The sequence below is a fragment of the Astyanax mexicanus genome, chromosome 13 (genome assembly GCF_023375975.1).
Source record: "Astyanax mexicanus isolate ESR-SI-001 chromosome 13, AstMex3_surface, whole genome shotgun sequence".
NCBI classification, from domain to species: Eukaryota; Metazoa; Chordata; class Actinopteri; order Characiformes; family Acestrorhamphidae; genus Astyanax; species Astyanax mexicanus.
In genome coordinates, this window is record NC_064420.1 from 3,617,884 (window position 1) to 3,641,621 (window position 23,738).

General features: G+C 37.7%; 1 protein-coding gene across 1 annotated transcript; it reads left to right on the plus strand.

Annotated features, from left to right (window-relative positions):
- Window positions 1-923: 923 nt before the first annotated feature.
- cbln4 (cerebellin 4 precursor) lies at window positions 924-20,791 on the plus strand. Its single transcript, XM_022676717.2, has 3 exons — window positions 924-1,771; window positions 15,696-15,812; window positions 17,059-20,791. The coding sequence occupies exons 1-3, from the start codon at window positions 1,496-1,498 to the stop codon at window positions 17,254-17,256; spliced, it is 591 nt and encodes a 196-aa protein (XP_022532438.1). The 5' UTR covers window positions 924-1,495; the 3' UTR covers window positions 17,257-20,791.
- The last annotated feature ends 2,947 nt before the right edge of the window (window positions 20,792-23,738 follow it).

Genomic DNA, 23,738 nt, shown 5'->3' on the forward strand with positions numbered 1-23,738 from the left:
AGATATCAGGGTCTTATTAACAGTTTCTTTTATTTATTTAGTTTAGTTCATTCCGGCAACTCTGGCCACTCCATGGACACACCCCCATCTCTGCAGACACACCCTCAGAGATGCCCTGTTACATTACATTATTTTGCACTAGCAGTTTTTGCACACGCTTGCACTGCAAATTTAAATTATTATATAACTGTGTACTGTGTACAGCTAGCTAGCATTTATTTGCAGAAAATAAGAAATGGCTGAAATAACAAAAAAGAAGAGATGCAGAGCTTTCAATCCTCAAATAATTAAAAAACAAACATGTTCATATTTATAGTTTTAAGAGTTTTAAGAGTTCAGAAATCAATATTTGGTGGAATGACCCTTTTTTAAGGACCCCTTTTTTAATCACAGATTTTTCATGCATCTTGGCATCAGGTTCTCCTCCACCAGTCTTACACACTGCTTTTGGATAACTTAATACCACTCCTTGTGCAGAAATTCAAGCAGTTCAGTTTGGTGGTTTGATGGTTTGTGATCATCCATCTTCCTCTTGATTATATTCCAGAGGTTTTCAATTTGGTAAAATCAAAGAAACTCATCATTTTTAAGTGTTCTCTTAAAATCAATATTTGGTGGAATAACCCTTTTTTAAGGCATCATTTTGGCATCATGTTCTCCTCCACCAGTCTTACACACTGCTTTTGGATAACTTTATGATGCTTTACTCCTGGTGCAAAAAAATCAACAGCAGTTCAGTTTGGTGGTTTGATGGTTTGTGATCATCTATCTTCCCCTTGATTATATTCCAGAGCATAAAAAAATTAACCTTACTAATCTTAAGCACTGCTGCTTTAAGTGAGCTGCTCTTTTATATATGTATATATTAATGCAAGGGAAGTGAAGCTGTAGCTGATATCTGGTGTAGAGTGTCGTCTCACCTCACAGTCAGTGGTGGTGAGAGCAGTAGTGAGGAGCGTGCGCGTGCGGAGAGGAGAGAAGCGCGAGGAGGGGACGCATTCACACACACACTCACTGTCTCTCTCACTCTTTCACTCATTACCTATTATCCGACAGTGCGCGCGGCGGAGTGCTGGAGCTGGGGCTGGAGTTGGAGAGGCTGTGGGGCGCTGGAACCACCGGAGGAGCAAAAAGCGCAGAGCCTGGTGCCGCGAGCCAGTCTGCCGCGACTTCCCGGAAACTTCCCCTGGTTTGTAGAGGAAGCTCGGCACGGATACAGGCACGGATGCTGATGCTGGTGCTGATGATGCTGATGCTGGTTCGCTGAAGACGCACGGAGAAAACACTGCAACAGGACGCAGGAGGAAGAAGGAGGAAGAAGAAGAGGAGGAAGAGGAAAAGAAGGAAGAGGAAAAACAGCACTTTTACATTTACCTGTACCTGAGGAGGAGGGAAGCTGCTTCTGCTACTCTTTCTACTGCTGGAAGTTGCGTCGCGCGCTGGCTGGCTTCTGCTGCTACTTCTGGAGGAGGAGAGGGGGGATAATCTGAGAACGATGCCGGGGAACAGGGTGACCCACGACTGCGTGGCTCTGCTGATCAGCGCGGTGGTTCTGGTGGCGGCGCAGAACGACACGGAGCCCATCGTGCTGGAGGGGAAGTGCCTGGTGGTGTGCGACTCCAACCCCGCCACCGAGCGCAGGGGCTCCTCGTCCCCGCTCGGCATCTCCGTGCGCGCCGCCAACTCCAAGGTCGCCTTCTCGGCCGTGCGGAGCAACAACCACGAGCCCTCGGAGATGAGCAACAAGACCAGGATCATCTACTTCGACCAGGTAAGAGTTAAACACCAGTTTTACACCAAGTTATTAATCAATTATTAAAGAGAATAAGAGAGAAAAAAAGTTGAATCAATGTTAAATTTTTCCATCGCTAATGCATGGATATCCGACATCAGAATTATTATACAGAATTTATTCGCGCAGGTCGATTTTACATTGATTCGACACTGATTTAACACGTTTCCACGTTATGGTTTCATATGTAGACTATTGCTTGTATTAAACTTTACATTATGCTTAAATTCATAATAAGTTCGTGCAGTGTAGAATATATAAAAATGCTAATTCATAATCCAAAAGCATTGATTGTAAGCGTAGATAAATGTTTATTCAGTGATCTTTGCTATATCAGCGACACTATCCAAAAGTAATGCAGTATGTTTAATCAACGTCAGAAATGAGCAACATTGATTCGACGTCATGATTTCATATTTAGCTTTTTGCTTGAGTTAAACTTTTCTTATATCAAATCAATTGTAAACTGGGACATTTAAGGAATAAAAAATTATATTATTATTAAAAGCATTAATGTGAGAGTAGCTATAAGACATCAGAGGCCAACCAATCACAGTCTTTAAATGAACGTTGTTTAATGCCTATTAGGTTCATTTAAATGAAGGTGAACGTTGGTGAACGTTTTAGTCAAAGATCTTTGTTATCAGTGAAACTACCCAGATAGCAAAAGTAAGTTGAACCAACGTTACTTTTTCCCATCTCTAATGTATTAAAACAAACAATGTTGATATAAAACAATAATCAATGTTAAATCAACGTAAAATTGATAGGCGCAAATAAATCAGCTCTGACAGTTTTCATTCATCTTTAAAAAAAACTATTGCACCAGGAGTGGCGGCGTAAAGTTATCCAAAAGCAGTGTGTAAGACTGGTGGAGGAGAAAACGATGCAAAGATGTATGAAAACTGTGATTAAAAAACAGGGTTATTCCAACAAATATTGATTTCTGAACTCCTAAAACTTGAATATGAACTTGTTAATGTGAATTATCCAGGTTTAAAACTAGTTTTAAAATCACTGCATACAAACAGATATGATCTCTTATTCTGACTGGTTAATCAACAAGAGATTAATGAGATTTATTGTGAGTGACTGAATGATTAATTCTGAACAGCTATTAGATTATAGGATTATAAACGCTGATGTAGTTATATTATAGGATTACATGCTCTGAATCAGTGACACTATAGGATTACACACACTGATAGTGGTACATACATATAGGATTAAAAGATTTTATAGACAATGGGAAATGTTTAAGATATAAACATTAGGGGTGGATTCAATGGCCCTAAAAAAAGAAGAAATTTATCACAAAACTACAGTCCAGATTATTTAGTGCATGCTATTAATGTGGATTTTTTAATATCACAATATTACTGTCACAATATATTGCATACTGTATGATAACACCTAATAAACATTATATTAAATTACATTATTTACACATTACTTACATATAAAATATAAAAAAAATGTTATGATATATACAGTTCTCAACTTAAATGTAGTGTTTTTTTATATTATTTAAATATATTCTGCATTGTAGATTAATACTTACGTCATCCAAACTAAAAAGAAAAACATATGGAATTATTAAGTACATTTTTTATATTTTAGATTATTAAAAGTAGCTCCTCTTGCTTAGATTAGACAGTTTTGCTGCATTTCTGCTGGATTTTCTCAGTCAGTTTTATAAAGTAGATTCACCTGGAATTCAGGCTTTCAGTTAACAGCTGTGCTGAACTCATCAAGATAAAGTAAAGTAGTGAAGAGGTAGAATTACAGGTATACAGTGAATAGGGAATATTTATAAAGTAATGTTCTAATCCAGATTATGAGAAGCAAGAACTACTCAACTAAGTAAAGCAAAAACAAAAAAAAAAAACTTGAGAAATGAAAGCCAGTCTATCCAAAAAGCTATGATGAAACTGGCACTCATTAGGACCGCCCCAGGAAAGGAAATGCAAGAGTTTCCTCTGTTGCACAGGATAAGTTAATCAGAGTTACCAGCCTCAGAAACAACAAGTTAACAGCATCTAAATGCAGAGTATTTACAGAGTATTTTGGTTTGTTTAACACTTTTAAGTTACTACATGATTCCTTATGTGTTCCTTCATATTATTTATCACTTCAGTATTAATTTGCAAAAAATAAAATATAATAAAAACATTGAATGGGAAGGTGTGTCCAAACTTTTGACTGGTACTATAATGAACTATTGTATTTTTAAAAATAGGAATAATGCACTTTTGTGATGATAATGATGATGATAAAACCACCTATATATGAGAGTGAAGTCCGACCACAGCACTGCTTTATCAGCTATATCAGCTGCTGTAAGCTCCGCCCACTGGAAAGACTGCAGTAGTGAATTAAGTCTCTGCAAACTGATAAAAATAAATAGTGTATCATTTTAATCATCACTGTGAATATTATTTCACAATTTTACACAGTGTTAATTTTGTTGTTTTCTGAATTCCAATATATTTCCAATTGGCTCATGGCATTATTTATTTGAATAATTGGCCAAAAAATTAATTTTAGCAAAGGAAAAATTTACACTGTTGCCATTTCCCATTATATATCTACTAGAGACCAGAGATTATATCTGTCCAGTATTATTTATTTTAATTTAATCCTGGATATATGGAGATATTGATATGATTTTGTATCATTGACTCCTGTTACAAATCTGTGAAAAAAATGGTCTATTTTCATACATAAGGTGCACCGGATTATAAGGCACATTTAATGCGACTCTAGTAAGAAACAGAGGTGTAATTCCTGAAAAAATTATATTTTAGACAAGTCAATTAACAAGTCATTAAACAACTGACAGTAAGCTATGATTTCCAGATTTCCACTATAGCTGGAGCTAGCAGGTAATGCTAACGCTGCTCCAGCAGTGCTAGCTGGCGTCTACAAGCCGAAAATGCTCAACTCTGGACGGGCAAAGAGCTAGTGCTTAGTGCGGTTAGTGGCTAATGCTAATACTGCTCCAGCCTTGGTGCTGGAGAAACTTTACCGAAACTCCTGTATAACAATGGACTTTGGTGAAGTGGCTTTAATGCTTCTTAATACCTGACTGGTAGAATTTATAGAATTTATGAGACCATATTTTACCGGATTATAAGGCGCACTGTTGATTTTTGGGATAATTAAAGGATATTAGGTGTGTGTTCTAGTACAAAAACTCTCACACAGAGTACTCAACAGTCTGAAACAGCGTTTTTTTTTCTCTTAGAATTTCCCCATAAAATGACATCAGTTGGTTACAGTGTATATTCTATTATGCTCTGATCCAATATGTGCTTTATCTCTTTTTTTTATAACGCACGGGAGTCTAAGCTTCTGCTTCTGTTTCTGCAGTATCTTTACTTCTGTCATTCTGTCACTTCTGCTCACCTTGCCCACATACGTTGCTTTGCTTCGGCATCTTCTCCCACTTCCCACTTCCGACTTCTTCTGCTTCTGTCATTCACTCCTCACTCAGATCTATCACACGGCAGCAGCTGGGCGTATTGTGTCGGCATGCCGTCAGTTTAGATGTGCGGTTCGAGCTGGCTGAGCTGCAGAGAGCTGACTGCATTATCAGTCGTTTAAGGATGTTCGGTGTAGAGCCTCTACTAAAGATTATTCAGGTAGTTGAGTAATCTGACAGGTATTTTTTTTTCGATTAGTCAATTATTCGATTAGTCATTGATTATTTCTTTTGTTCATTTTACTCCATCTCTGCTTTTTTTGAGTAAGGCTTTGGCCCTAAGCAGATTTTAATTTGGAGCCAGAAATTTACGAACACCTTAGTAAGTATCAGATGCTTCATTATTCCACAGGCTACACTATATGTAGTGGAATGTACCATTATGAAGTGGAACAAAAAGGGTTTGGGGGTTGTCTTTACCAACTTTGTGCATCTAGAGACTGAGATTTTTTTCATCCAAGTTCATACAGCAATTTTCACATTTTGCCCCTGAAACTCAATTTGCTCTAAACCATTCCACTGTAATGCCCTGGCTTTATGTTTAGGGTCATTGTCTTGCCGGAAGGTAAATCTCCATCCTAGCCTTCAACAGGTTTTCTTTCAGGATTGTCCTTTATTTAGCTCTATCCATCATCCTATCAACTCTGACCAACTTCCCTGTCAGTCAATCTATCTACCTACCTACCTACCTACCTGAAATATGGATTAAATCTCATAGCTAACTCTCACTGTCTTACACCTATATCTATCTATCTATCTATCTATCTATCTATCTATCTGTCTGTCTGTCTGTCTGTCTGTCTGTCTGTCTGTCTGTCTGTCTGTCTGTCTGTCTGTCTGTCTGTCTGTCTGTCTGTCTGTCTGTCTGTCTGTCTATCCATCGAGCTGCTCTGGAGTAATATTAAGGTCTTATATTCCAGTATTAGAGTTTGTATATGTCAGGTGATTGAGCTAATGTTTTATTGGGCTAATTTTAGAGATGCACCCCTGGGTTAAAGTAATTCATACATGGTGATAAGCAGAAGGAAATCACTGAGGCATCCATAAGGATGTGGATATGAGGGTATTCTTGTAGGCCCTAAAGGTTATTCCTACAGCTTAATTGAACAGTTGAGCAGATGGACCGTAGCATATATTACCGGTTAACGATGCAGTGTGTTAAAGCACACCGCTGGTATACCTTTCCTCCCTGATGTCCCTCTTCTGTTTTCTTTTATCTCGGCTTCCGCAAAGACAGCAGTAATAGCTGTACATTTTGATGCATGACACAAGCTAAAACCCGGCTTCTTTTCTGTTGAGATGCACTCTGTATAGGCTGCCCTTGAGGTCCTCTTATTCCCTACTCATTATTTTGGCTGGAGGGGCAGGAGGGGGGAGCTATGAGAGAAGGTAGCTTGACCATCTGCTCTCGGCCTCTAGTTTCTGCAAACTTTGACGCATAGATTCTGGACGGTGAACCAGCAGTGTAGCCGTGCAGCCGGCCGGCCTGTTCTCAGCCTCTGTCCATCCTGTGGACTGAAACCTCTCGAGGCCTTTATGTAACTCTCTGGCGAAGGTGCAAGTCATGCTGGCCCTTCTACATATTGTTTGAGAGCTCTGTGGTTGCCAGTTATGCTCCCAGTGGGAGCAGCTCTGCTGCAGATGCTCCTTAATCTTCTCCTGCACTTGCTGGTCTGAGCTGGCTGGGTTTGGACAGGACTATAGTGTGTCCACTTGTGAGATATCTGGAGCGCCGTGATAGGCCTTCGAGCGTGTCTTATCTGTGTCCCGGGATGGTTATTGGAGAAAAGAGCTTTTTTTTGTTGTTTTTTTTTGGGCAAGGACTGTTTGATGCAATTTTTGAAAAAAGCTAACATATATATATATATATTTTTATTTTTGTTCTTTTTTTTATTAAAGTAAAGACACTTTAATAATTTAATTAATTTACCATTCTGTTTATCAATCGATTACTCAGCAATTGCATCACATGCATCAAAACTATAGACACAAATGAACAATGAAATATAATTGCGTTGGCTGCCATTCGGGAGATCAGGAGATTCCCAGTTCGAATCCTGTTCATGCAGCTTGCCATCAGCTAGCGGAACCCATGAGAGAGCACAATTGGCCTTGCTCTCTCTCTTTGGGTGTGTACAGTACAGTAGATGGTGGGCTTTTTCCCCTCATCACTCCAGGGTGATGTGGATCAGCACAAGGCTGCGTCTGTGAGCTGCTGTATCAGAACCGAGTCGATGCGCTTTCCTCCGAGCGTTAGCTCTGTGATGCTACTTGACAATAACGCATCAGCAGCCGTTCAAAAAGAGGCGGTGGCTTTTTTCAACTTCACATGTAATAAGTGGCCTTGCAAATATGGGAGAAAATTGGAAAAAAAATGAATTCAATTGAATTAAATGCCCTTTAAATGCACAGAAGTTGTCGTTTAAAATGATCATATATTTAGGGAGTAAATGTGTAAATCTGTGGTGTTTGTCACTTTTAAAGTCATAAGTAGTGCTTTACAGATACAAATAATTGATTAGTCAACAATGAAATTTGTAGGCTCCAGTTGACTACATTTCATTTGTTGATATACTTTTCTAAATTGCATAAATTGTACTGTTATTACTATTCTATTACAGTTCTGCAACAGGCGATTGTTCATGGTGTAGACAGAATGGTCTAAAAGTAGTAGTTATAAAAGGCTAAGTCTTTGAAGGGCTTCAGTTTGTAACAAATGCATGAGAAAAAAGTTTTATTGGACAGGATTTGTATATTTCTACCTCTTTAACCCATATCTACCTATTAAATTGCTACTCAGCTGTATGTCCCCCATCCCATGCCCCAACACAAGGAGGGAATATGATATGAATATTTATTTTATTGCAGTTGCAGTAAATTTTTTTTAATTTTTTGAGTATTGTGATTGTGATATTAATTTAGCATCATATCGACGACCCATATTCTGGATCATACTTTCTGCTGCCCGGGTCACACACTGATTCTCACATTTATTTATACAATAATAAAAAAAAAACTTGCTCTATCTGTGTGACCCTCGCTGTCCCCATTACTAAGCACAGTTCTGGTCAGCATGGCTGAGTTTTGGCGGAATTAACAGAATTTAATGTTCTTTTTCAAGCTGTTCAGCTGTCTGAGGAAGTTGCATCAGCTACACTTCCAAAAAACGCTGGAGTTTGCAGAGCTAGCAGGTTAGCCTCACGCTCACAGCGCAGCGTTTACTGCTACTGAACATATAATCCAGAGTAATACGAGGCTCTTCTGCTGGATTAGAAGAGCAGGATATGGAAAAAACTAGGATAGGAAATATCACTGTTGGATATTCTCTCTCTACCTCACTCTGCCTCACTCTACCTCCCATACTTTGTTCTGCCTCACTTTGCCTCCCTTGACTTCATTTTTCCTCACTCTACTTCACACTACCTCACTTTTCATCCCTCTACCTCACTCTAACTTACTTTGCATTGCTGTACCTCACTCTGCTTTGCTCTACCTCGGTCTATCTTCCTCTGCTTAACACTGCCTCACCCTGCCTCACATTACCTTACTCTGTTTTGCTCTACCTCCCTTTGCTTTCCTCTACCTCTGTCAAAAAGTAGGCTATGAAATAACACTGTTGGATATACTCTCTCTACATCACTTTTCCTTACTCTACTTCACTCTACCTCACTCTGCCTCACTGTACCTCCCTTGACTTCACTTTTTCTCGCTCTACCTCACTCTGTCTTGCTCTACCTCAGTCTATCTCCCTCTGCTTAGCTCTGCCTCACTCTGCCTCACATACTTTGTTCTGCCTCACTCTACCTCCCTTGACTTAACTTTCCCTCACTCTGACTCACTCTACCTCCCATAATGTGTTCTGCCTCACTCTGCCTCCCTTGACTTCACTTTGCCTCACTCTGCCTCCCTCTATCTCTCATTACCTCATTCTGTTTCGCTCTACCTCAGTCAAAAAGTAGGCTATGAAATAACAGTATTGGATATTCTCTCTCTACCTCACTTTTTCTTACTCTACTTCACTCTGCCTTACTCTGCCTCACTCTACCTCCCTTAACTTCACTTTGACTTGTTCTACCTCCCTGTACCTTCCATTACCTTACCCTGCCTCACTCTACTTCACTCTGCCTCCCTCTACCCCTCATTACCTTACTCAGTTTCACTCTACCTCCCTCTGCCCTGCTCTGCCTCAGTCAAAAAGAAGGCTATGAAATAACACTGTTGGATATTCTCTCTCTATCTCATTTTTCCTCGCTCTACCTCCCATTCTTTGCTCTGCCTCACTCTACCTTTCTTAACTTCACTTTGGCTTGTTCTATCCCCCTCTACCTCACTCTGCCTTGCTCTACCTCAGTCTATCTTTCTCTGCTTAACTCTGCCTCATTTTACTTCACTCTGCCTCCTCTACCTCGCATTACCTTCCTCTGTTTTGCTCTACCTCCCTCTGCTTTGCTCTATCTCAGTCAAAAAGAAGGCTATGAAATAACACTGTTGGACATTCTCCCTCTACCTCACTTTTCCTCATTCTACCTCCCTCAACTTCACTTTGCTTTGCTCTACCTCCCTCTACCTCAATTTGTGTCTCTTTACCTCACTCTACCTTTCTCTACCTCAGTTTATCTTCGTCTGCTTCTAACTCTTAACTCTGCCTCACTCTACTTCACTCTGCCTCCCTCTACCCCTCGTTTACCTTACTCTGTTTCGCTCTACCTCACTCTGCCTGACTCTACCTCCCTCGACTTTTCCTCCGCTCAACTGTGCCTTACTCTGCCTCACTGTACTATACTGTGCATGCCTCTACCTCATATCTACATCACTTTGCATCGCTCTACCTCACTCTACCTTTCTCTACCTCAGTCTAACTTCCTCTGCTTATCTCTGCCTCACTCTACCTCTCATTACCTTATTCTGGTTTGCTCTACCTTACTCTGCCTCACTCTACCTCACTCTACTTCACTCTACTTTACTCAGCCTCCCTCTACCCCTCATTACCTCACTCTATTTTGCTCTACCTCACTCTGCCTTGCTGTACCTCCGTCTATATCCTTCTGTTCAACTCTGTCTCTCTCTACCTTTCTTTACCTTTCTCTACCCAACTCTAACTCCCTCACGTTACCTCACTTAACCTTTCTCTTCTACCCTCTATCTTCCTCTAGTTCAACGTTTGCCTAGCTCTACCTCACTTTTCCTTCACTCTACCTTAACCTACCTCTCTATTAGCTCTCTCTAACTGCCTTTACATCGCTCTACCTCACTCTGCCTCTTTCTAAAGTGATAACAGAAACAAAGGAAAAGCCATTTTGGATTGTAACAGATTCAAGTTTGGCTTAGCCAGACGTTTTTTAGTTTTGTTAGACAGCTGGTTTTGTTAATTATCTTATTTTCTGCATAATCGTGCATCATCCCTCTCGTTTAAATCTGCTAGCCACAGTCATTTCCCCTCTTCTGTTCCTTTGTGAATTCCTAGGGTTTAAATCTGCACTGTAATACAGGAGTAAGTCTGAGGAGGAGGTGTGGCAACTGTGTTTTTCTCTGGTCCAAAAAGGGTGTGAAAATATTCTTTCACAAGTAGATTCTAAATGTCAAACCCCCCTGTTGCGCTTCTCCCCTGCTGCCATTACAGCCACTGTCATTTTTGTCCAACAAAATATCAAATGGTTGGCAAATAAATAATGTTGGCATTAAAGCGTTAAATTGCTCTGGCACCAGTAGGAGACTAGAACCATATGAATTAAAGATGTGGTTCTTTTGTTTTTGCTTTTTTTATCTGATGTTTTTCCTCCTAAAGCAAAATCAGGACTGTTATAATAAGGTTATAACAGGTTATAACCAATATTGACTCGATCCGATCTGTGTGATCTTTGTGTTTGTATAAATAATCACACAGTGTAGATAAGATGTGCTGCTGATTATTACATTAAAATCACTTTATTATATATAAAAAGGCAAAAAAAAAGAGTCCACTTAAAAATTATGAGTTTTTTTATTTTACTAAATTGAAAACCTCTGGAATATAATCAAGAGGAAGATGGATGATCACAAACCATCAAACCACCAAACTGAACTGCTTGAATTTTTTTGCCCCAGAAGTAAAGCAGCATAAAGTTTTTCAAAAGCAGTGTGTAAGACTGGTGGAGGAGAACACTGTGATTAAAAACCACCAGGGTTATTCCACCAAATATTGATTATTTATGAACTCTTAAAACTTTATAAATATTATCTTGTTTTCTTTGTATTATTTGAGGTCTGAAAGCTCAGCATCTTTATTTCAGCCATTTCTCATTTTCTGCAAATAAATGCTTTAAATGAATAAAACAACAATGTTTATTTTACTCAAACATATACCTATAAATAGCAAAGTGCAATTTTTTTATATTTAGTTTTTTTTTTAGAATTCTGCATTTTTAGAAGGAGGCAGTCAACAAATATTTAATTTTATTTTTTATTATTGTATTAAAATGATTTTAATTAATCACACAAACAAATCACCCCTTTAGAATAATCAATGAATTAGTTTTTAGATTTATCAATTAAAATTATTTGTTAGGTTCAATCCTTCCAGCTACACCAAATTTGTATTTTATCATTTTATTTTATCTCATGTATTTTAGAAGTTCTGTAGATTAATGATATGTACATATATATATACTGTATTTCTTGCTCTGGGAAATAAGGCTGCTGAATGTAATGAAGGAGGAAAGCTGCTGCAGTAGAATACACCACACTACACACACCACACAACCAACAGTGCTGCAGTGAAGCTCTGTCCGTGTCCCTCTCTGTACACTGACTGAACATTACTGAAAATCTGTAGATCAGCCTGAAAAGAGCAGAGCAGCGAGACGCTCCCAGATCCTCCCAGATCCAGCAGCTTCAGACAGTAATAATAGGAGAAAATCCCCTAAACAAGATTTGAAGGCTTTCTTCACAGAGATCTTACAAACTGACAGACTCGCCAAAGGGCTCTTAATAACTACTGACCATGCAGAATACTCTCACGCTCACCTCAGGCCTTTTCCCTTCTTTATTAGGTTGAAACTGTAAAAATATATATTTTTAAATATTAAAACTGGGTAATTGTTAACTGTAGACCTTTTTTAAAATCAGGTCATTTTTATTTCTGCAGTTATTCACAATAATACATATACCAGATGGATGGATGGATGGATAGATAGATAGATAGATAGATAGATAGATAGGTAGATAGGTAGGTAGGTAGGTAGGTAGGTAGGTAGGTAGACAGGTAGATAGATAGATAGATAGATAGATAGATAGATAGATAGATAGATAAACAGCACAGAAAGAAATGTAAGAGTATATAAGATTCCAAACTGAGATTTGAAATGTTAACTATACCTTATAAGATATAAGTAAAATAAAAAGAAAATGTTAAACGAAGAATATATACATGAATACATAAATTGTGCTGTTAACTTGCGGTTTCTGAGGCTGGTAACTGTCTATTTTAGTGATCTATAGGAGAGCCGATTCAGGGCGTCTCATTGTGTCTTTGCTATCGTAACCACAGGAAAAGTACACCTTGCAAAACTCAAAATTTCACAAAAGGCGTGCACTTATTCTCTTCATTACCCTTGTAAAAGAAAAATGTACTAAAGTATAAAGTATATTAGATAGATAGATAGATAGATAGATAGATAGATAGATAGATAGATAGATAGATAGATAGAAAAGTACACCTTCCGCTACTCGAAATGCAAAAATAGGCGTGTGCTAACTCTCTTTATTAATTATGGGTATGTTTTTGGGCATAAGATGAAATAAACCAATCAGTGTGTCACTTGCAATTCCCTTCAGGAGCCAGGCATGCTCTGACTTTGGTGGATTGGTATTTTAATGGCGCAGTGCTTCTGCTCTTCTCGGCAGAGGAATGAACACCTGACTGTTGTCAGGGTTTTAATCAGTCAGCAGCGCACCTGGGTTTCCCGTAAATATAGTTTAAAACTCTGGTGCTATTTTAACAACGTGGGTGCAAAGCGTGAAAATAGACTGTTAATGGAGTGTAAAGTAGCAAAAAGCATTGTGCGAGGCGCCTTGCTCAGGGGCCCTAGGTCTTTATTTCTTTTTTTTTATATTTTTAATGATTTCATTAGGCCAGTAAATATATAAAAACCCAGCAAATATAAAACAATATTTTTTGTCTATTAGTGCTGCTAAAGTAGTGCGACAGCCCTGCTGATAAACCAGTACAGACTGTATATATATCTCAGCATTACAAATAAAAAAAAAATCACTCATAATAAGGCAAAGTCCCCCAAATCCCTCTTCTCATTTCAGAAGAGAAATGCTTTTTGGGTTTGAGGTTCTTTGCAGCCTAAAAGTGGCACAATAAAGAGGGTGAGCCAAAATCCCTACGGGCCTGAAAGACAATAGAGTCAGAAGAATCAAAATATATATCTCTCTCTATATATACAGCCATGTTGCAGAACTGAGAGGAGCTTAAAGAAGAAGGAAACACGACTTATTCAGCACAAAGCATCAGTTCAAACTGGACCGTCCTCGCTTTTATATCCTGCCCAGCTTCATCAATAATCACTGTAAAAAAATATATATATATATATATTTATATATATTTTTTTACTATTCAATGTTCTGTGTCTAAGATAATTTACTGTAAATGTGTGAAGGTCTTTAATCATGAGTTTTATTTAAAATATGATCTCATACAGGCCTAAAAATATATATTTTTATTGGACAATATATTGTTCCAGAAATATAAATGCGAATAATGATATTTTCATTTTAAGACATTTTAATTTTATGCCATTGATATAATGATCATATAATAAGCATTTCAGATTTTTAAAAGATATTTAACATATATAATGTACATTGCTCTACCTCACTTTACTGCACTCTTTTTGACTGTGCCTCACATTACCTCTCTCTACCTTCCTCTGCCTTGATCTGTCTAGCTCTACCGCACTCTACCTCTCTGTGCCTCACTCTACCTCACTCTAGCTATCTCTACCACATGCTACCTCACTTTGCTTCACTCTAACTGGCTCTACCGCACTCTACCTCTCTGTGCCTCACTGTACTTATATCTACCTCACTCTGCCTTGATCTGCCTAGATCACTCTGCCTCCCTCTACCTTGTTCTGCCTAAATCTACCTCACTCTCCTTTGATCTGCCAAGATTTACCTCATTCTACCTCACTCTACCTCACTTTTCCTCTATCTACCTCACTGTACATTGCTCTATCTCACTGTACCTCACCCTGCCTCGCTCTTCGTTACTCTGTCTCACACTACCTTAGTCTGCCTAGATCTGTCTAGCTCTACCTTACTCTATCTCTCTGTGCCTCACTCTACCTCACTCTAGCTATCTCTACTGCACTCTCTGTGCCTCACTGTGCTTAGATTTACTTCACTTTGCATTGATCTGCCTAGATCTACCTCACTCTTCCTCACTGTGCTTTAATCTACCTCTTTTCACCGCACTATACCTCACTATGCCAAGGTCTACCTCACTCTGCCTTGATCTGCCTCACTCTGTGCACTCTACCTCACTGTGCCGCCTCACTCTACCTCATTTTACCGCACTATACTTCACTATGCCAAGGTCTACCTCACTCTGCCTTGATCTGCCTCACTCTGTGCACTCTACCTCACTGTGCCGCCTCACTCTACCTCATTTTACCGCACTATACCTCACTATGTTTAGATGTGCCTCACTCTGCCTTGATCTACCTCACTCTAACTTGTTGTGTCACATGATCACAGTCTGTAGTGTAAAGAGCGCCCTCTGTTGCTGCATGCGGTGATGCAGTTAGAGTTTGCTGTAATTCACAATATTATTGTAGTTTTAAACAATCTGACATTCATGTTTATGGGCTCTTAATATAATAGAGCAAAGATTTTATTCATAAAAAACTATGAAGCAAAAAAAAATATTAATGCTGTTTTCATGTAACGTTCGATAAGTCGATTATTATCACAGACCCGCTCTCATATCACACAGTCACTATCATTAGTATGGCAGATCACAAGCGTATATATATTTTCATTCTGCTGCAGTAGAATCTACCTCACACACTGTGGCTTTGTTGGGAATAATTGATCCAGCGTCGCTAGACTGGTCTGGACCGTATTCACGCTGAAGAAATGAAGCCGTGAGGATGACTCACTCGTTTAGATTGAGTGGAAGAAATCCTGATTATTCTTCGACTGCAGTGAAGCATGACAGCGAGGAAATCCTCGGCTATGCACGAGCGCACGTATGAATCTATTGAAGTCTATTCCCATCTCACGCTAGTATTTTCAGGGCTTTTAGTTAGCGTCTGGAGAGAGAGCACAAAAGAGAAATACACCCTGGCTGAGATATTTCTTCATAATGGTGTTTTGCTAAATTCTTAGTTAATTTCATGCTTTGATACCTCTAAAATATTTCTCCCCCTGCAGGTTCTCGTCAACATAGGGAACTATTTCACTCTGGATTCTGTGTTTCTGTCCCCTCGGAAAGGCATCTACAGCTTCAACTTTCACGTCATTAAAGTATACCAGAGCCAGACCATACAGGTAAGATGATATATATATATATATATATATATATATATATATATATATATATATATATATATATATATATATATATATATTTATACAGTGGCGTGAAATAGTATTTCCCCCTTACTGATTTGTTTTGTTTTTGCTTTTGTGTCATACTGATATTTTTACAATGACAAAAATAACCTGGTTAATACACTGCCTGGCTGAAAAAAATTGCAATTTTAGAATATCCAATTTTGGAAGAACTTGCAAACTCCACCCAGATAAGGACTTGAACCCATGACCCCAGTACTGGGAGGCGAATTAATTAATTAAGACCTACTGTTGATCAAAAAAGATAAAAAATCAGCCAGTAAAACAGTATCTTAGCCCCGCCCACTGCAGTGGATCTATCTATCTATCTATCTATCTATCTATCTATCTATCTATCTATCTATCTATCTATCTATCTATCTGTCTATCTGTCTGTCTGTCTGTCTGTCTGTCTGTCTGTCTGTCTGTCTCTCTGTCTCTCTGTCTGTCTATCTGAAATACGGATTAAATCTCATAACTAATTCTCACTGTCTTACATCTCTCACCTATCTATCTATCTATCTATCTATCTATCTATCTATCTATCTATCTATCTATCTATCTATCTATCTATCTATCTATCTATCCATCCATCCATCCATCCATCCATCCATCCATCCATCCATCCATCCATTTTTTATTATGTTTAGGAAGATATAACATACAAAAAAAATCTTAGCTAATTGGATTTATTTTTATATCGATTTTTTATTAGAATAGTAGTGTTTAATTGTATGTGTATTACAGAAAGAAAACACTCTTTTTTTTCTTATATTATTCCAAATCTGGAACATAATTCAAGTCTAAAATGGTTAAAAATGAATAAAATAATAAAAAGGAATAAAAATAAAGTGTTACAATAACATCATTTTTATTTATTACTTATTTTCTTGGCAGTCTTGGTCTTCTCTTTATTGTTCATGGCTGTAAGTTAGAGAATTTTGAGGTGACCCTTAAAAAAACAGTCTCCAGTAAAAGCTGCTGCTGCTTTTAGATCAGTCAGGTCGTTTTACTGTATATCAGAGGGTCGCCGTTGTAGGACGAGCGCCGTGCGTTTGATAGATGAAGTGGCGTAGAGTGTCCCTCGCTCTTGATATATAAAGTCCGGCTGCACTTGTTTGACCGTGATCTTAACTTTAACTTCATGTTCTTTGGTGTGGCTCTGCCCTCCACTGTCTTCCAGGTGAACTTGATGCTGAACGGGAAGCCGGTGATCTCGGCCTTCGCGGGGGACAAAGACGTCACTCGCGAGGCCGCCACCAACGGAGTTCTCCTCTACCTGGACAAGGAGGACAAGGTGTACCTGAAACTGGAGAAGGGAAATCTGGTGGGTGGGTGGCAGTACTCCACTTTCTCTGGCTTCCTCGTCTTTCCTCTGTGAAGAAGTGGCGGCGAGCGCCCGTCTGCCACCTCCGCCGCGGGCCAGCAACTTATCGTCATTTTGTAACCAATCTGTCAGCATTAACTGGAAGCACCTGAACGGAGGCGTTCTTCCAGACGCTCATTAACTGTTGCCTAAAGGTGGAAAAGGGACCGATGGGGACATGCGGTGGCAACTAGATGTCCTGAAAGTACGCGTTCCCCTTCTCACGATGCGAAACCATCAATCTGGGGGATTGCTGAGAGTCATTGTTGCCTTCATATAAATATATATATATATATATATATATATATATATTTAGCGAATACAGCAGAAACATTTATCTTCAACTTTTAGACCTTTAGAGAATTTATGTGAATTTATTTTACTTATTTATTTATTTATCTATCTATTTATTTGCTTATTTACTTATTTATTTATTATATACAGGGGTTGGACAATGAAACTAAAAAAACACCTGCTGTCATTTTAGTGTGGGATTTTAGGTTTCATGGCTAAATTAGACCAGCATGGTGGCCAATCTTTAATTCTTTCATTAATTGCACATTATTGCACCAGTAAGAGCAGTAAGAGTGTGAAGGTTTAATTAGCAGGGTAAGAGCACAGTTTTTCTCAAAATATTGCAACACACACAACATTATGTGTGAAATACCAGAGTTCAAAAGAGGACAAATTGTTGGTGCACGTCTTGCTGGAGCATCTGTGACCAAGACTTTGAGCAAGTCTTTGTGATGCATCAAGAGCCACGGTATCCAGGGTAATGTCAGCATACCACCAAGAAGGACCAACCACATCCAACAGGATTAACTGTGGATGCAAGAGGAAGCTGTCTGAAAGGGATGTTCGGGTGCTAAACCGGATTGTATCCAAAAAACATAAAACCACGGCTGATCAAATCACGGCAGAATTCAATGTGCACATCAACTCTCCACCAACTGTTTCCACCAGAACTGTCCATTGGGACAATAAATTATTGTGGTCTAAAACCAGGTGTTTCAGTTTCATTGTCCAACCCCTGTATATATATATTTTTTTCAAACCATGCGTGGTTCACAGTCTGCCGGTTGCGACTGATTTCATCAGTCACTCGTCTGTTGGGGTCAGTCAGTCCGTATCCTGTATCGTTTTTATGGTTGATCATGCATTAAATGTTTGAATTAAATGTTGCCAGCCAAGCACTCTATATGATATACTTCTTTGGAGTGTTCTAGAGGAGGAGCACAGTGTATCTCCGTGTGTTGTTTCCGAAGCAAATACACAGCAATACGCTGCAGCACACAGGAGCCGAGTGAGTGAGTGGGCTGATTCGAATCCCGATCATGCAGCTTGCCGCCAGCTGCCGAAAGCCCCGAGAGAGAGAGCACATAATTGGCCTTGCTCTCTTTTTGGGTGGGTACATGGTAACAGTAGATGCCGCTCTTTCCCTTTATCACTTATAGGGTGATGTGGATCAGCAAAAGGATGCATCTGTGAGCTGATGTATTGGTGCGCTTTCCTCCAATGCTGCATCATGTGTTGGAGAAGGCATGTGCTAGTCTTCACCCTCCTTGTGTTGTGATATCCATCACCTGTGATGGGGGATATACAGCTGAGTAGCTTTTGAATGGGTGGGACAATTGCATAGCCTAGCTAAATTGGGAGAAACAAATAAATCTAAGCCAAAACTTTTAGTAGCAGTATATTATTGGTAACCATGGCAAGAGGAGGTTATACTACAGATATAATATAGTTGAAATATTACATATATACTACTGTACTATACACCTACCAGCAGCATTTGTATTCTGTATTAGCATCTAAAAGGTTAGCTAACAGCAGGTCTGCTGTTTGGAAAGAAAGTTTGGGTGGAGGATCATGCCTCTAACCCTGCCTCTTGCCCTGCCTCTTATTGAAGACTTGATATATGGTACATAAGCTACAGGTAGATGGTATTTACAAGGTTATATATGTACCCTACATCAATGTAGGGACGTCTTCGCACCCCTACATTACCCCATCTCCTCCTTATAATTCTCGTCTTTCCTTCCCAAAAAAATAGCATTGGTCAAATCGCTAGCTCCTAGTTTCCACTCCTTATTAGCAGCAGTGACAAAGCATAAAACACAGTGGATCAACACCAGCAGATGTTGCACATGTCTCTCCATAAAACCATCACTGATCATCAGTATATTTTACTAAATTGTATTTGTAAATCAAGGGAGCAGAGGCTGGAGGAAGAGTGGAGAGACACACAGTTGTCCAAACTGCTCAAGGTCTAGTGTGAACTTCTTGTGTATTGCTATCTTGGCAATAGAAAACATAGATGCACCACTGATTAATAAATGAGCTGCTTGCGCACCCTTACAGTGTGTACTGTGGAAAAAAAAGAGACCACTCAAAAATTATGGGTTTTTTGATTTTAACAAATTAAAACCTCTGGACTGAACTGCTTAAATTTTGGAACCAGGAGTAAAGCAGCATAAAGTTTTCCAAAAGCAATAAAGTACCTTTACTTTGCTAAAATTCTACTCAAGTAAAAGTAAAAGTACCCATCTAAAAATCTACTCGAGTAAAAGTAAAAAAAGTACTCAATTTAAAATGTACTTTGAGTAAAAGTTAGATAGTTACTTTTAATTATTTGATGTAAAAAAGTAAAAACAAATAATAAATTACATTTTTTATTATTCCACATAATAATTTGGACCTTTCAGGCAGTATTTGTTCAGACCACACCATAAAACAAGTATAAAACTGTACAGGTTTCTATCATCCATTTTTTTTTCTTTACTATTAAAAAGTTATGGTCATATATGTGACTATAAACTGTAATTTTATAGTTTTACAGTTTTACCCATTGCTCTGCTTTAACTGCTATTTACATGTTTTGAAAGCTGACAGCTCTGTCCGGCGGGGCACATTATTTTGTATTTTTTTGCCCCCATCATTTTATTTTTTACTCAGTAATTGGGAGTTTTCCAATGTAGCAAAGTAAATTACTTGTGTCAAAATGTATTTGAGTAAAAGTAAAATTACCTATTTTAAAAAACTACTTTAAAAACGACAAATCTACTCAATTACAGTAACTTAAGTAAATGTAATTCATTACTTTCCAGCTCTGTGTTTAGGTCTAGATAATATTGAATGCCTGCTCCTCTTGAATGGAGAGACGGTAATGTATCTGCCAGGCATCATAAAGATCTGCGGGGAGATGTTTAGCAGTTCTGACTGAGAATGAGGAGCTGAATGAAGTGCTTTGCTTCATTTACTATGATATTGATTTGTGGTCAGAGCTGATGGATCATAGAAAGGAATGATATCGAAGTTTTACCGTCCGTTTGGCAAAGCGTCAGGCTGTCTGTTGGAAAGCTGACAAATGGTCCTGAATGTTATATGAGCTGAAGACAGACTGAAGAACGACTAATAATAGTTCTCAGCCTGGAAAGCTCAAGTTCTGACCGGTGGGAGCGTGCACTGAAAAAAATGATGCGTAAAAAGAACTTTAAACATTTTTCAACTTTCTGCATTTGCTTTTTTTTAAGTAAATTTAATTTCAGATCAATTTAAGTAACTTTAACTCGTTTTCAAGACTTAAATAGAGTTACACAGAGTAAATAAGTGAACTGAACTTCAGTCAATCCTTTCTTTTAGTAAACTTTACTTCATTTCTGCATACAATATTATACCTAATTGTAATTACTTCATTTATACAATATTGTTATATATATTTTTAGTTAAAACACACATTCAATTATTAACATAATCTCAAAGATTTATTTTCTAAACAGACCAAGTCTCACTGTCTCAACACATGGATGCATGTAATACATTATTTTTAGTATAGTTAAAAAAATTCAGGAATTTTAATATATTATGTATCATAAATTATTTGAGTAATATTAAGTAATTAAGTAATTGTAATTAGGTAATATTATATGCAGATATTAAGTAGTAAGTTTACTAAAAGAAAGGATTAATTCAGGAAAAATAAATTAAGTAAAGATTAATAAAAGAAAGGATTGACTGAAGTTCAGTTCACTTATTCACTCTATGTAACTCTATTTAAGTCTTGAAACCGAGTTAAAGTTACTTAAATTTACATGAAATTAAATTTACTTTAAAACAAATAAAAAGCAAATGTGTGTTCAGGTAAATTTCTGGCGTGTTTCTATATTGGCGTCAAGAAATAAACAGGTGTAAACGCCACTGACTGATTAAAACCCCGACAACAGTCAACAGTCAACTTCCAAATCCTGTCTTATCCATGCAGGAGCATCGTGAGTGTTGCACGCGCTCAGCTTTTAACTAAACTATAAACTATATTTCACAAGTAAAATGGTCTAATTGTAAGGCAATAAATCATATTTGATTTCTGATGGCTTCTGATTAGCTTGATTTAGGAATAATCTGTTAATTCTAATCAGTCTTACTTTGAATTTTCACCTTATTTTAAGTAATATGAACCCAAAATAAGGACAAAAAACTCACCAGTCAAGCTATTCTGATTCTTATGTCCACATCTAAGCCCAAACATAATTTAGTTTGAATACCATGAACCATTTTCTTTTTTTTTATATCATATATCGTCGCTGTCCAATGAAAAATAAGTATGTCTATTTTAGTTTAGTACATAATTTTAACAGACAAACTGTCCTTTACACTGTGCCAAAATTTCTTGATGAATGGACCAATAGAAACTCTTTAAAATTACTTACAAAATAAACTTCCACTGAAAGTTTAGAAGGTTTTGGAGGTTTTTTCATTGGACACTACAATATGCTACAACATGAAAGTCATAATTGAAGATTTTATAAAGGTCATTATCGCTGTTTTATTTTCACACACAAGAACTTTTCCGAACCCTGGATTGATTGTGCAATTCCGTGGGTAGTGCAATATGTTGAAACAGGGTCATGTTACAAAATGAACCAATCACCCAACCCCACACCTAGCACAGGGAGCGAAAAGCTTACAAACCTACAGCAGACTGGCTGCATCAGAGTTTACTGGAAATTAATCCCAGAACACTAAATTTAGAAGTACTTTGAGCACCAATCCAGGCTTAAAAGCAGCTTTCACACTTGACGAAACCTTCCGTACCTGTGGAGCAAGCTCACATTTTTTTTTAACCACATCTGATGAGATGTTGTTAAGATGTTATGTATGAAAAATAGCTTGTGTGAAAGTTCTGGTCACTTCATTTCACTACAGAAAACAGTTATAATACGGTTGTAATTTGGAAAAAGGTCTTTTTCAGAGCAGTTGAGTAAGGCCCTCCACGCACAGTGTAATTATTAATGTTGCTTGATATTTTATAGCAGTCCTGTTACAAAATGAACCAATCACCCAACCCCACACATAGCACAGGGAGCGAATAGCTTTCACACTTACAGCAGACGGCTATGGCTGCATTAGAGTCAGCTGTAATGAATCCCAGAACACTAATTTCAGGAGTACCCAGGGATCGATACTCTGGACCAATCAGAGCTCAAAAGCAGCTTTCACACTTGACCAAACTTTCTGATATATACCGTATTTTATATAAATATAAAATACGATTGTAATTCGAAAAACGGGCATTTATTGGTGGAAAATAAATATATAAGTGAAAAAGCAGTTGAGTACGGCCCTCCACGCACAGTGTTGTTCTTAATGTTGCTTGTGTCAGTTGTAATATTGGCAAAAAAATATAAAAAAATATAAATATATATATATATATATATATATATATAGATTATGTTGAAGATAATATCATTAATGACTTTGCGTTTACCATTAAGAATGTAAAGAAAGTCAAAAAAGTCAAGAAAGTCAAGAAATGATGCACTTACGCCACTTATTTATGTTTCATTTATATTATTGATGAATTAATTAATTTTATTTTTGGTATTTTTACACTGTTCTATATATATATATATATATAAATATATATGATATTTTTATTTATTTTATTTATTTTATTTTATTTTTTTACATTTGTTTTATTATTTTATTAAAAGTATATTCATATATGATAGTAGGAATATGAAGTTTATTTATATGGACATTTATTTATATGACATTTAGAAATGAATAAATGAATGAATGAAGTGTAAACTTGAATTTTCTTTTTTTTTCATGCTTGGCTGGAGGCTTTTGTGAAATGTTTAAAAAAAAAAGAAAAAAAAATAATAGCCCTGTGTTGTCGCCATCACTCCAACTGTTACTGGTTCACTGATCTGGGTTCAGATCATACAGTTTAAAGCAGAAGAGAATGCTCGTTTTTCACCAGCAGATGCAAAGAGAAAAACTGCAGAAACTGCATTGTTTTGCATCGGTTTCATGTCAGGAGGGACTGTGATTGAGATCTATGGTTATTTCCAGTGTTTTATAAAGAAAAAAAAGAAGAAGAAAAAAAGAGGAGGAGAAGAAGCAGGATTTGGCACCGTTGGACCTGGTTGTGTAAAACACCACAGCGAATGCAGAGGGACTCGTATCTGCGGTCGTCAGGGGCGGCTTCAGCGACG

Excerpts from the sequence above, each read along its gene's own strand:
- cbln4 (XM_022676717.2), top strand. The coding sequence starts at position 1,496 with ATGCCGGGGAACAGGGTGACCCACGACTGCGTGGCTCTGCTGATCAGC. Across the intron at positions 1,772-15,695 it reads GGATCATCTACTTCGACCAG|GTTCTCGTCAACATAGGGAA; the intron begins GTAAGAGTTAAA and ends CTCCCCCTGCAG. Across the intron at positions 15,813-17,058 it reads ACCAGAGCCAGACCATACAG|GTGAACTTGATGCTGAACGG; the intron begins GTAAGATGATAT and ends ACTGTCTTCCAG.